Raw genomic sequence first — 13,481 nt, forward strand, 5'->3', positions numbered from 1 at the left:
CTTATTCAAAAACTGGGTCAAATCAAAATTACCTAACTGGCGTGAATTTGTAAACGTTACTGTTGTCTTTAACTTTGAAGAACAAGAATCAGACAGGAACAACATTAACACTAAGGTGTTTGTCAGCAACAATAAGTTAGATTACGTCATACTTAAGCTAGAAACAGGGCTCCTTAAGAGTTTTGGACCTGTACCTTCAGATGGTGGTGTTGGACACTCATAAGGAGGAGTGAAAAAAATGAATCCTAAATGTGTCATCGAGAAAGACGAGAGAATGCCATTAAGAAAAATTTAGAGGGCTACAAGGAATATTGCAGTCTTTATGCAATCAGGAGATCAAAAATGACCCATATGAAAATATCTTTGTCACCTACAACCCTTTCAAGTACCACGGCTCTTCACTGATTCATTTTTACTGATGCTTTTTGGGTTGACAAACGTAACCATTTTTGGCAAAGACTGAAACTGAGGACAATTTCTGTATAATTTTTATTTTATTGTAGTTTTGTATGTACAGCTCTTTTTTTGTGCATTTGGATTAATTTTACTTTCTTAAAATAACCTTAATACAGGCTCAATAAATTTAACTTTGTCATCGCAACAAATTTATATAGTAAACTTTTTTCTTTTATGAGCCGTTAAGATTATTTGAGTGGTCGTGAGCATGATTTTTCATTGCTCAGCTACTGTAATAAAAACTCTGTTTCTGCTTTTTTTTTAGTTGGTTTTTTTTTTTTTTGCCTTACTTTAGATGCATAAGATGCTGTAATTCTTAATTCTTTTAACCTGGTATTTATGACTGGTATGTATTCAAGTGAAGTTAGACTTTATGATTTATTAAAGTCCATTTGGATACATATTCTGTTTTGATGTTGGACATTTTGTGTGTTTTATTTATTTTACTGTAACAACCCCATTTTTAAAGATATATATTTTGTATTTTTATTTTCTAAAGTTCTGTAATATACCCATTAAGAACCAACCTCTGATTTTTTTTTTTCTTTAAGGTAGGGTCTTTAATACTTATGCTGTCAGTGTATAAATTCACCTTGAAGACCAGAATACACATGATAAAACATTAAAACCTACCACTTGAAGGGGGGGGGGGGCCTTCAAAGATCTGGAGTTTTGCATGTACACAAGCAAAGCCCCTATTATACTACTCCCTTTTTGTTTTTTCTAAGATAGTTAACTACTCAAAGGTGCAAGGTTCTTCATGTTACTTTTGCATTTACGCATCATGCAATAGACAATTAAAACTTTTCACATACTTCATGAATTATCAGTCCCACACCCTCTGATGTAATGGAAGTTCATCTTCCAGTTAAGTCTGCATTAAAAGCTGACAGTTGTTCCAATGTTAAATCATAATTTTATTTTAAGCCAGAGTGGAGATGTCAAATTGAGAAGAAATGTCAAAGAATCAACACCAGAAAATTATAAATGGAAAAAGACTTTAATGTCTTATTTTTTTCTTTTTCTTTACATATTTTAAGAACACTTCTAATGTGAAATGGAACACAAGTAGACAGCCATTGATACTGCTATGGATTCAGTGGATTAGGTTCTGAATGGTTGCACGTTAGGGTTGCTTACATAAACATATACAAGCCATCTTGTAAAATCAGTGTACAAATGGTCAGCCAAGTATGAACTGCAATCCTTCTAAGCTAGAAGTACAAACAGGAAAACAGAGGAATTCAAAAACAACCAGAACTCTAAAAAAAATATGTTTAACAGGCTAAGGAATACATTTGCATTATTATTTGTATTAATTTGTAAATTCAGAGTAAATATATCATTTTTTTTCTTATATAGTACACTTAAAAGAATAATTTTAAGCTGAAATGACCCCAAAGTGCTTTCTGGGTGAGGCCAAAGTTATAAAAAAAAAAAAAGCAAGTTCCGTTGTATTTTTAAATACCCTTAAATACGTTCACGAATATAATCGTGTTTTAAGTTGGGTTTTTTTGACCACATGACTAACAGTCTAAAGCTTGTGTGTTTTTCAGTCATCATCCACAATCTTTTCTTTCCCTTTGGAGTAAGCTGGATTCTAGGCCCACGCTTCAGCAAGTTGACAATCAACTACTTTTTCACAAGGATGTTGCAGGCAACAGGACCTCTGAATGTGAACCCCAGGTAGAAGGTGATGTTTTCATTACTATGAGGCACTGAAGGTACATACAGAGGCAGGATATTGAATTTTTTTTTCTTAGGACCTTCAAGATAAACCACACGATCTTCAGTCCACCCAGAAACCCGCTTCAGCATTATGGCAATTTCTGGCATCTTCCATGCCTCACCACTAAACCACTTCATACGTTTCTCAGAGACTGAGAACCACTTGGTGATTCTTTCAAACTTTTTCTTGTGGACAAACTTGTCCAATCCATTCCCACTACCTAGAAAGAAATGGGTGTAAAGCCTTCTCTTCCGCTGAGGAATGTCTTTCATCTTGGTCCAATAACCTTTGTCAAGGTGTTCAACTGCTGATTGAACAATTTCATATTTGGTTTCTTTCTCGTGCTCTGTGTCGTCATCCTCTGGCCAGAATAGCAATGTAAGCAAGAACAAGGCACTTGGCAAACATTTCCTTTTATCAGATGGGAACTGACAACAAAGTGCTTGTAGATCTTTCAGAGGAGCTACCTTTTGATTTTGTGGTGACAGACAGTTCAGAGAAATATGGGCCGCTATGTAATTGACAATATCCCTTTGACCAAATTTGGCTTTCAATGGATTGCTGGGGTAGAGAGAGAGGATACCCTCTAGAAGACGTACTGCGTCCTTCTGATCGATTAGCTTAGAGAGGATGGATATTATGTTGCCACCACCAAAATGATAGATGATCATGCGTTTTTGGAAAGGTGTGAGATTGGCTGGGATTGATTTACCATGCTGTAGGCGTCCAGTGGAAGAAGCTTCACTGAAGTACTTTCCATACTCAGCAGATTTTTTTGACAGCCATATCAGTGGATGGCTTATTTTCTCCTCTGGACTCTCGGGCGTCTCATCTTCATCTGCACCAATGTCTGTCTGGAAGTAACTCAGGTCCTCTGAGATCCACTCCAATGCATCCTGCATTGTCTTATGAAGCTTTTTCAAGCGGTCATGAAATGGTGCCCAAGCATCTTCAACTTCCTCCGGGATGTAATCAGTTAACAGGTACTTCATACATTCTGCATGGCCGTTGGATCTGTTTGCAAACACTTGCAATGACGAGATCAGTTTGAGCAGGCTGCACCCAACTTCAACTTCAGCAAAAAACCCTGAACTGTTGACATTTTCCATATCAGCATCAGCTGCTCTCTCACACTCATGAAAACACTCAAGTGCTTTCAGTGCAGTTTCCACAGCATCTGCTGTGTTCTGTGCTGTCTTTCGTACATCTTCAATTGTTTTGCATTTTGCTTGGAACCATTTCCTATATACCTGCCCCTTTGTGTCAAGTATATAGGAGTTGTTGGGCAGCTGTTTAGCTGCTGTCTCTGCCCAGTGTTTAGCCTCTTCAAACTTTTCATAAGTGTAATGAAGACGAGCAAGTTGTTGTGCAAAGAATGAATCATTATGGAAACGCTGGAATGCTTCTATGAGCAACTCAATTGCTTTGTCTGGGCTTTTCTCATTTTCACACACATGCTCAATGAAAGGGGAGAAAAGGCTATCATATTTATCTCCTTTGCTTATCCTGGATCTCCGAATGAAAAGTTGTCTCAAAAATGTAAGATACTCATCCCTTCCAAATCTGTGCTCGAAGAGCACATCCTCACTGAGCAAATCCATTGCCAAGCTGCTTTGGGTTTGTTGAGGACCCAGAAGTTGTTGAAGAATTTCTTTTGCAACAAGTGGGTGGATGATTCTGATTGATTCAATGTGCGTCTTGTCATCTCGAAGGTGTAAGAAGACTAGTCTAGCCTGATCGCTGAGGGATCTCTCAAACTCGTACTGGCGAAACCTCTCCAAGTGAATCGTTAAGGTGAGCAAAGCTTCACAGTGCGATTGAGAGATGAAAGAGTTTTGAACATATGTGTTCAGCAATGCTACATAGTGAATGAGTCGAGTGACAACAGAGTGACGGTCAATGTCTTGGAGCAGATGTTTCACAAACTGATGAACATAATCCTCACTGAATCCTTCACTCATCAAAACAAATGTCAGAATGAATTTGGGCTCATATCTTTCCTCGAGTGCCTGCCGTTTTCCAGAAAACTTTCTCTTTTCCTGATCAGATAGCTCATGAGTGACAGACACATTCTGTAAAGGAGACTCTTTGCATTTTTTCTCTGGATCATGGGAACGTCTGCAGCTCAGCAAAATGAAACATAGAGTACCATACTGGATTTGTTTAACATTAATGGCAACCTCTAATTCATGCCTGAGATCATCTAGATATTCTTTGTCTGAGTCTTCAATGAGGAGCAGCACAGGAAGACATCTCTGTGGATCCTTTTCTTCATATTCTCTTAGCTCAACTGCATGTTGTGCAACAACAGAAACTGGATATGAGGGCTTCACAACTCCACACCTTAGACTTTTTCTGTTGTTCCACAGCACTTGTCTTGCCACAGTGCTTCCACCACTTCCTGGGTGATGGTAGATGTTTATGATATTCACTGGAGTCTGGTCTGCATTATATTTCAAGGCATCTTTGAGAAGTTTGGAAGTATCGTGATAAGCATCTCTTTCAATGACCTCGCCAACATATTTGTTCTCAGCAAGCCAGAAATTCAACCAGGTCACTCTCCCACCACGGTAGAACTGGTGTTCAATGTTTTCTTTTTCCTCATTGATGAAGTCTTTGCATGTTTCATTACAATGATTAACTGTCAGAATCTCCAGCGAGTACATCTGTTCCTCTACTTGTGTTTCAAGAAGACATGTCCCTCCCACAACGACCGGCAAGTGTTTGGTGAAACAAACTTTTACAGGTTGTATGTGTTGCAGAGTTGCATTAATGTGACTCATTTTCATTCCAACAACACTACAATTATCTACAGCTTCTTTCCCACATGAACCCTCTGCAAAGCTTTGCCACTTCTGGAAGTTTTTCTCTGAGTCACAGATGCAGATGATGTCTTCATGACCTTCCATGTCTGTGAAAAACTCATAGAAGGTGTGTAAGAGTGGTTTCTCAACTGGTGATGCTAACAGAAATATGACCTGGAATGTACCTTTTGGCAAGATCTTTTTACAGATCAAAGAAACAGACTCTCGAAGTAAAGTCATTTTTGTTTTGATCCAAGTCATTTCATCACATGGAGTTTCATTTCCTTTGAAGTCAGTACGGCCATTGCAAAAGATCCAACTAGTTTGATCAAACAAATGCAGGTGGTTTGTGAATTCTTTGATGGTTGTGTCAGGAGATTTTTTGTAGCTCTGCAGAAAATGCATGTTTGCGGCATGGTGCTCAAGGTATCTACTGCAAAGACCTGATATCTTTGAGTCTGGGTCAAAGTCGAACACGCAGAACATATTCATGTTAATCAGCCAGTCAATGTTACAAAGGTCATCAGGTTTGAATTTGTTTGTTACGAGTATGAACCATTTTTCCTTTTCAATGAATTTCTTACCACTGGTTATTAGCATGGTGAGTTTCCTTCCAAGGTCTTGACACATTTCTGGAGCAATAAGGAAATGATTTTTTTCTGCTTCTTCTCTTTGAGCATCACGATCTTTGACTCTTTGGTAAAAGTCACTTAGGTCCTTGTCACTCACTGGCTCTGTTTTTGAACCCACTCTTCGCAAAATCGTCTCTTTCTCAAACTCTACTTTGTTTGTTGATTCTTTGAAGTTTGGCAGACGGACTTCATATACTTTGCTCTTAACAATACTTATTAATGGCACAATGTCAACCTCTACCACATATTGTTTTTCTGTACTTTGTCGATCCATAACCTCAATGAACCTTGGCGGTCGCACACACTGGCGTATGTGCTCTTTGTCAGAGGAGAAACTCTTTTCAATGTGGTCCAAAGCATCGACATAAACATCCTTGTCTGTCACAGGAATACCAATTATCTCGCCATGCACATATCCTCCATCCTCCTTGCTGTCCATCACACCAAAGTGTATTGTGCCATTTGATCTGATGTTCATACAACCAGCTGCAAATTTAAGAACCTCTTTGGCAAACTTAGCTTGGAGTCTTGTGCGATCCAACGTAGCAGCTACAGCAAAAGACTTGAATTCGTGGCATGGCAATATCAGATTAAAAGCACCTGATTCAGGCTGCAGGATGCTGTGTTTTACATATAAGAAATTAGTCCCTTCTTGATCAAATGGCCGTGGTTGGCAGTCTTCCTTTGAAATCAACACACATTGTTCCTGAGCAGTTTCTTTCTCCTGATCGCTCTGTGTAGTTTTTGCTGGAGGACAATCACTTACTGTTCGGAGACATTGAACTGATTTCTTACTTTTCTTTTCCTCAAACTCAGTTCTTTTGGAACCGGTAGGTTTTTTCTTCTCTTGACATTTTTGCTGAGAGTTCATAAGCTCATCTCTTTTCTGAATAATCAAATGAGCGGGCCCTGACTTCATGTAGATTTTTGTTTTTAGATAGTCCTCATTTAGGACTTCAAGTAGGATTTGTCCATCTACTTCTTCTTCATAGAGTTTTTCTATGTAATGTTCCTTTATTCCAATCGATCTTAGCCAGGTGCTTACTTCAGATTCAGTCCAATTCTTGGGTGACTGCTGAGGTATGTCAGCTGTGAGAGCATAAAAAAGCATGCATTTGATTATGCATTAATAAAATGAGTTAAAAAAATATGAGATGTGTGACAATTGACATAAATTCCATCTTTAAGCGAAATGCTGACAATATAATAGTTTGCTTCTTAATTTTAAACTTCCTTATTTATTGAAGCATTTTTTTGGTTCAAAACAATAGAATAGAATAGCTTTTATTGTCACTGTTACAAGAACAATGAAAGGCAGTTTGTCATTTCTCCATGTGTGTGAAGTACACAATAGCGTAAGTATTAACACAATCACAGACAAATTTACATTTACACAAGAAATATATGTACAAGTTATACATACACCTGCAAACAACAGCCTGCAGCAAGGAGATAACAGGGAAAAGAACAGCAAGGATAAACCAAAACAGTAACATTATGGTCTGTATAATCCAAAAATATACTAAAGAATGCTACTGATGGTTCATCTACGAAACCTGTGAAAGTGAAAGCTTAACTACTAAAAATGAATTATTGGGGGGTTTTATCTGTGTGTACATATCTTTATTGTTCTCTGTTGATAAAGTCTATTAAGGTGGAATGCTTAACACTTTGGAATCAGAGAAGATAACATTAAATTGCAAGTAGGCTACAGATACTTGAAAGTACCATATATGCAAAAAAAAAGGCATCTCATAGAAACAAAATTTACTCACCCATGATTTTCTTCCTCCTTTTGTCACATTATTAGCACTGCGTTTTACTTATCACCTTTTATCTGCAAATAAATCAGACAATGACATGAAGTCCTTAATAATTTCAAGTGAAGTAGGTTAAAAGATCTCAAAAAGCAACATATCATGCCACAATCTAAGGAAACGGCTGACAACTTAACAATTCAACAATAAGAAAGAATTTGTAAAAATGGCAATGGGAGAGCTCCAAGGAGAAAACCACTGCTGACCAAAAAGAGCACAAAGGCTCTTTCTTCTCACATTTGTTTAAAAATATCTTGATGATCCCAGAGACTTTTGGAAAAGTATTTTGTGGACTGATAAGATAGAACCTTTTGGGAGTTTTGGGGGGTCCTGTCATGTCTGTAATAAAACTAGCAGCTTCTTACGTTTGAGCGTAAGAAGCTGCGCTATGCCAACTTGGCAGCTGAGGCAGGGGACAGAGGCTGGAAGATCAAGGTGCGCCCGGTGGAAGTGGGGTGCAGGGGCTTTGTTGCCAGTACAACAGCAAAACTGCTTAGAGAAATTGGGATCAGAGGACAGGCGCAACGGCAGGCTATAAGAGAATTAGCTAACACTGCTGAGAGGACCAGTCACTGGCTATGGTTAAAAAGGGCTGACATCACTTGGGCAGCTAAGGCAGTCAGCTAACCGCGAGAAAAAAGTATTTCCGATCTTCTCCCCTCTGCTCTTCTTCCCTTTTCTGGGAGGCAGTGGGGAGGTAGAGCGTACAGCCCGATCCGGCGGAGAGGTGTGGGAAACCAGATCGGGCGCCCCCCTTCTGGCTCTCCTCTATCTTGTCCCTCTTGTCTTACTTCTCTCTATCACCTTTTCTATCCCTTTGAAGAAGTTAGGCTCCATAAATGCTAAAGAGGTAAGTATTATTTCTCAGTTGCAGTGAATAGATAGAAAATAAACTGTAGGAAACCAAACAGAAGAAAAAAGAAGAGGAATAACAATTTAACATAAACCAGTGACACACTCCAGGGCCTGATCAACCCTGGCAGGGCCTCCTTGGATGAGGGTGTCTAGTGATAATGGCTGAAACACCCGATGAATCCAAGGTCCACTACTGATGAGGTGTCCCAAACTTTAAAATGATAATCTAGATCAGATCTCTAATCCCTAAACCTAGCCAAGGAAGGAAAATGGCAGATTAGCCTGGGTAAAAGAAAGTTGAGGCACACAATGATGTGTGCTGCTGGCAAAGTTTCTGGGCTGCCTTTCCTCATAACAGCAATCCCTCAAGAGTCTCTCCATCTAAAGCAATGCATCTGTAATATCTAGTCCTTTTAACTGAATCAGTAACACAGCATTTCATAAAAAAGAACATCATACCAACATTCAAGCATGGTGGTGGTAGTGTAATGATCCCAGGCTGCTTTGCTGCGTCAGGACATGGATGACTTGCTCTAATTGATGGAACCATGAATTCTGCTCTCTACCAGAAACTCCCTTCACGCTCACTTGAATAATGCAACAAGACAATGATCTAAAACACACTAGTCCGTCCACCCATGAATATATATAATATTTTGAAAAATTAAGATTTTAAAGTGGAAGTCTGCACTTTGATCTGATTGAGTTGTTTTGGCATGACCTTAAAAAGTCCATTTATGGTCAAAAGCCAACCATCCATCCATTCTCTTCTGCTTATGTGAGAGGTGGGGTACACCCAGGGCTGGACTGGGACAAAAAAAAAAATCGGCCCGGGCATTTTGAGAGACCGGCCCACCAGGTATTATAGGAAAAGCCATAAAGGCTTTGAATGAAAACAAGCACTGTTGTGACAGTGATGTACACTGTCTTGTTGGTTGTATGTATGATTTCTATACATTTTACATCAGATGAAAACTTTGGTTGTAAGATTCAGATATTTATTTATTAAAAGTGAGACATTTTAAATGAGAATAAGAAAGAAAAGTATTTCTTTGTGCCCCCCTTTCCCTGTTAATGCCCTACCTGGCCCCCTGGCAAAACTTTACTAGACCCGCCCTGCACAGTTACCAGCTGTCAGCTACAAAGGATCCTGGTGTTATTTGTCTCTCAGAAATAGTTCATAACTTCCCTTCAACTCATTCATGTCACTTAAAAGGTAAACCTGTTTCTCCATCACCTGTTCAGCTCTGATGATTCAGTAAAGACATCTCCTGGTTTCATCTTCATGTTTCCCTCTCACCACATATCCAAACCAATATCATGAACAGCAGCTTGTATGGCTGTGGCTCCAGCAAACATCAGCTGATACTAGAAAGTAATATTAAATAAATTATCAAGGTTAAATGTGCTGCTGTTTTTAGCACAACATCCTCCACAGCGATGTGAGTCATTGCCAGTTATCAAAAATGCTTGATTGCAGTTCAAGCAGCCATGGTTGGCACAACCAGTCATTAGGTTTAGGGGGCAATTATTTCTTCACACAGGATCAGATATGTTTGGATAGCTTTTCCCTTAATAAATGAAATAATCATTTAAAGATGTTTTGTTTTTTTTAAACTCAGTATATATTTATCTGATATTAAAATTTGTTTGATTTTGTTTTGGTAATGTTTTTGCATTGTTTTTTTGTAGTCTGAATCATGTAAGTGTGACAAATATACAAACAAATAAGAAATCAGGAAGGGGGCAAACACTTTATTGCTGCATTGTATACACTCTTCTGTGCCTAATTAGACAGCTGCTCATTAAAGAAAGTTTCTTGTAGCCTCAAACTTCACCAATCGAAGATCAACCAGCACAAGTTCCTTGCCAAGTCTGATTTTATAGTTATTGCTTTGCTCTTAATGACAAAATCATGTAAATACGTTCTGCCGAGCGGCTGTAACACTTGCTGTCTCACTCTTAGTTTATCCCTCACTGTGAACACTATTTTATAAGATTTTAATGCAAAAAACTAGCCAAGTCTTTGGGCACATTTTGATTTTGCCATTTGGTAAATGTAGCATTATTAAAGCAAATATTTTTGATGCAAGAGCGTTTAAAACAAAACTAAAACGCATATTGTCCCCTTTTAAAACAGCGTAACTAGTCACAGAATCACTGTTTTAACTAAACCTCTTCTGGTTACAAAAGAAAGTTTATATGAAATCACAACAGTCCAGTGGGCTCATACTATCACAAAGCTCAAGTAATCCCAAACTGGTTTCTTGAACATGACAGTGAGTACATTGTACACAAATGGCTTCCAGTCACCAGAGCTCAATCCAGAGATCTCAATCCACAGAGCACCTCTGCGATGTGGTGGAAAAGGAGATTTGCTTCCTGGATGTTTAGCTGATATTTTTAGATATCACCTCAGGCATGGCACTTTTGTTTTAATATTTTACTGACAGTAGTGTAACAAATGCTAGAAATCACTTTAAAGTCCAATCTTCGCTATTGTAATTTGACCCTCTTCTATAGCCCGGCCCCTTTGAAATCACATGTCAGGCATGTCGAGGCAATGTATTTGCAGAGGCACACTTAAATCTAAAGGACAAGGTTGATTATAGAAGTATTACGCCCAGCATATAAAGAAAAAAGTCGTGGGGAGCGGGGGTATAAACCTGATTTTGGGGGAAACTCAGAAGCGGTTTCAGATTTGACTGCTAACTGTACAAATGCACTTTTTATGGTGAACAGTAAAATTAAAGGTAATTTTGTTATAATTATCAAAATAAGGGCCAGCGAGCGTTTCAATATGGCTGCCACATTTCACTTTGAATGAATGGTGTAGCGTTATTCTTTTATTTTGTTTGATGAATGACGAGAAACAGCGCTCGTGTTTTGTAATAAGGCATTTTTTCAGGTGGCATGTGAACAAAACATTCTGTCACAGTTTTTCTCGACAGCTGCTGTTAACTGTAAAGTGTCTGAGACAACACCTAATAAAGCAAATATTTTTCATGTGCTTGTAATCTGTGACTCAAACACGTAGGCTAACTCTTACATGAAATATCAATAAGAATCACTAAAAACTTTTATAAGAAGACGTGATTTCAACCTACAAGTGAGACAAAAACTATTAGATCTATAAGATATGGGAAGGCAGTTATCTTACCTTGGAGAAATACCGACGGAAAACAGTCCCTGCAGGCATACAAAGAAAAGTGCCGCCTGTGATTCAAGCCCGCTATGCTATGTGTCGTTTCCTGCTACTCTGCAGACGGTATCCTCGATCAGTTTCAAGTTTCGTTTTTGGTGAAACAAGCCCACAGAGCTGCGCCCCTGGACCCCTGCACCGGAAGGCCCACAGCATAATGAGCGTCACGTGATTGTTAAAAAGAAAAAAGCTGTTTGCGTTTTAATTTTTGAGATAAAGGTATTTTGAAAAGGCTTTTTAAAGGTTCAGACAAAATAAGTACCAAAATGTATTAACATTGTTGAATAGGATAGGTCTAATTAGTGTTGAAGCCTACCATACTGGAAACAGTATGGTATGTTTTACATTTGTGTCCCCTGTCTTTGTACTATGCTGTATAAACCGGGGTGAGTGAGCATCTGAGCACAAAACAGTACTTTTGAAGCTTTTAAGAAAAGGAAAATTCAAACTTACCAGTATTTGTTATGAACTCTGATCACCTTAATCAATGTAAGGTTACAGATGTGTGATAAATTAACATTTCCTCTTTCAATGACAAATATGCTTCTTGTTTTTATTGCTTTAGCCCAACTGTAAGTTGTGGCCAAACCAATGTATATTTACCTTGTAAAAGCCTAGCAATAATATCCACATCATTACGTCTGTATGGTAAACAGGATTTGTGTATGTTATGCTTTGCAAAGAGACCAAGTTGTTCTCCTAAGTAACCAGGGTGAATATCCACTGCATACGTGGACGAATGTGTTTACAGGGCAGCTGCTATAAATAACATCACCCTGCATCATATTTGCAGCATGAAATCCAACACCATGTCTTTACCAATTTTGTGTTGGTGGCTTCAAAAAATATTTTATAAGTTTTGCTCCATTATATCACCTTTTTTTTTTCCAGAAGTGGCAATTGCAAACATGGTCCAGATATAATTTCCTTCGACTGTGGATACTTCACTACACATCCAAATCCAGTAGCTCATCTGCTCCCCAGTTATTCACTCGGCCAGAATTTAATGACTTGATCCAAAATTAGATATAGACCTGCCAAAGGAAGTAGCTGAACTACTTGGGTCTCGGCTTAGTGTGAAAAACCTCCAGACAACAAATTGTATTTTTATTGGACATTGTGAGAGGGATTGTATTCCATTACTGGAAATGGATAATTTTGAATTATGTTGATGTTGAAGGTCTTTATGAGTACAATGCTGACATTGAAAGCTCAGAAAGCTAAAAGGTGTCCTAATTATAAAATGTCATTTACTCTGCATCTGTGCCAGCTGGTCATTTTGTCCAGTTAATAGAAAAATATGACAATATGCAAACTTTGCTGGAAAAGCTAAAATACAATGAGCACAAATAGACCATTTGTGAAAAAAAAATTACTTGCATTTTGTGTCAAAACTGTACATGATTTGATGTTTTTACTGGTATTTTTTTTTTTAACTCAGGATTCACTGAATTAGGTAAAATCAACCATTTGCTATTAATGAAAATTACTGACAGCTCACTATTTGAGTTAATTCTTTGTACCTTTGTTGATGGTAGATTCTATGTCTATGATTACACATTAAAGGATCATAAAAGTAGCACAGGCCCCACATTTTTGTCATACCTGCAGGTTTGTCTTGTGTTATTGCTGATGGTTAATTCAGAAATTAGGTAAAATCAGGTGAATCTTTCCAGTGGTAGTAGTATAAGCACAGCAACCCAAAATAATCTTTACATCTTCTGTACTTTAAGGCCATCAAATCATTCATACCCTGAACACTACATGAAGCATCTTAGAAAGGTAACATCAGGTACTTCTGGCTTCTGTTTCCAACCTTTGAGATACACTACATGGACAAAGGTCGTGGGGCACCTACATGTTATTGCTCAGTCATGGAAACTCATGCCATTAAGTTCCTGGCGCACAGTTTTTGTGCTGATAATAATGCCAAAGGAGGTCCAGAGTTAATAGTGTCTGTTGCTAAGTCAGACAACACCAGCTACC

The 13,481-nt window shown here is 38.3% G+C and overlaps 1 protein-coding gene across 1 annotated transcript; it reads right to left on the reverse strand.

The window, feature by feature from the left end:
- Window positions 1-1,484: 1,484 nt before the first annotated feature.
- samd9l (sterile alpha motif domain containing 9 like) lies at window positions 1,485-11,549 on the reverse strand. Its single transcript, XM_063470630.1, has 3 exons — window positions 11,454-11,549; window positions 7,397-7,458; window positions 1,485-6,710 (listed from the first exon to the last, which is right to left on the reverse strand). Exons 2-3 carry the CDS (start codon window positions 7,398-7,400, stop codon window positions 2,089-2,091), a joined length of 4,626 nt encoding a protein of 1,541 aa, XP_063326700.1. The 5' UTR covers window positions 7,401-7,458; window positions 11,454-11,549; the 3' UTR covers window positions 1,485-2,088.
- Window positions 11,550-13,481: the final 1,932 nt, after the last annotated feature.

Source organism: Pelmatolapia mariae, linkage group LG4 (genome assembly GCF_036321145.2).
Source record: "Pelmatolapia mariae isolate MD_Pm_ZW linkage group LG4, Pm_UMD_F_2, whole genome shotgun sequence".
NCBI classification, from domain to species: domain Eukaryota; kingdom Metazoa; phylum Chordata; class Actinopteri; order Cichliformes; family Cichlidae; genus Pelmatolapia; species Pelmatolapia mariae.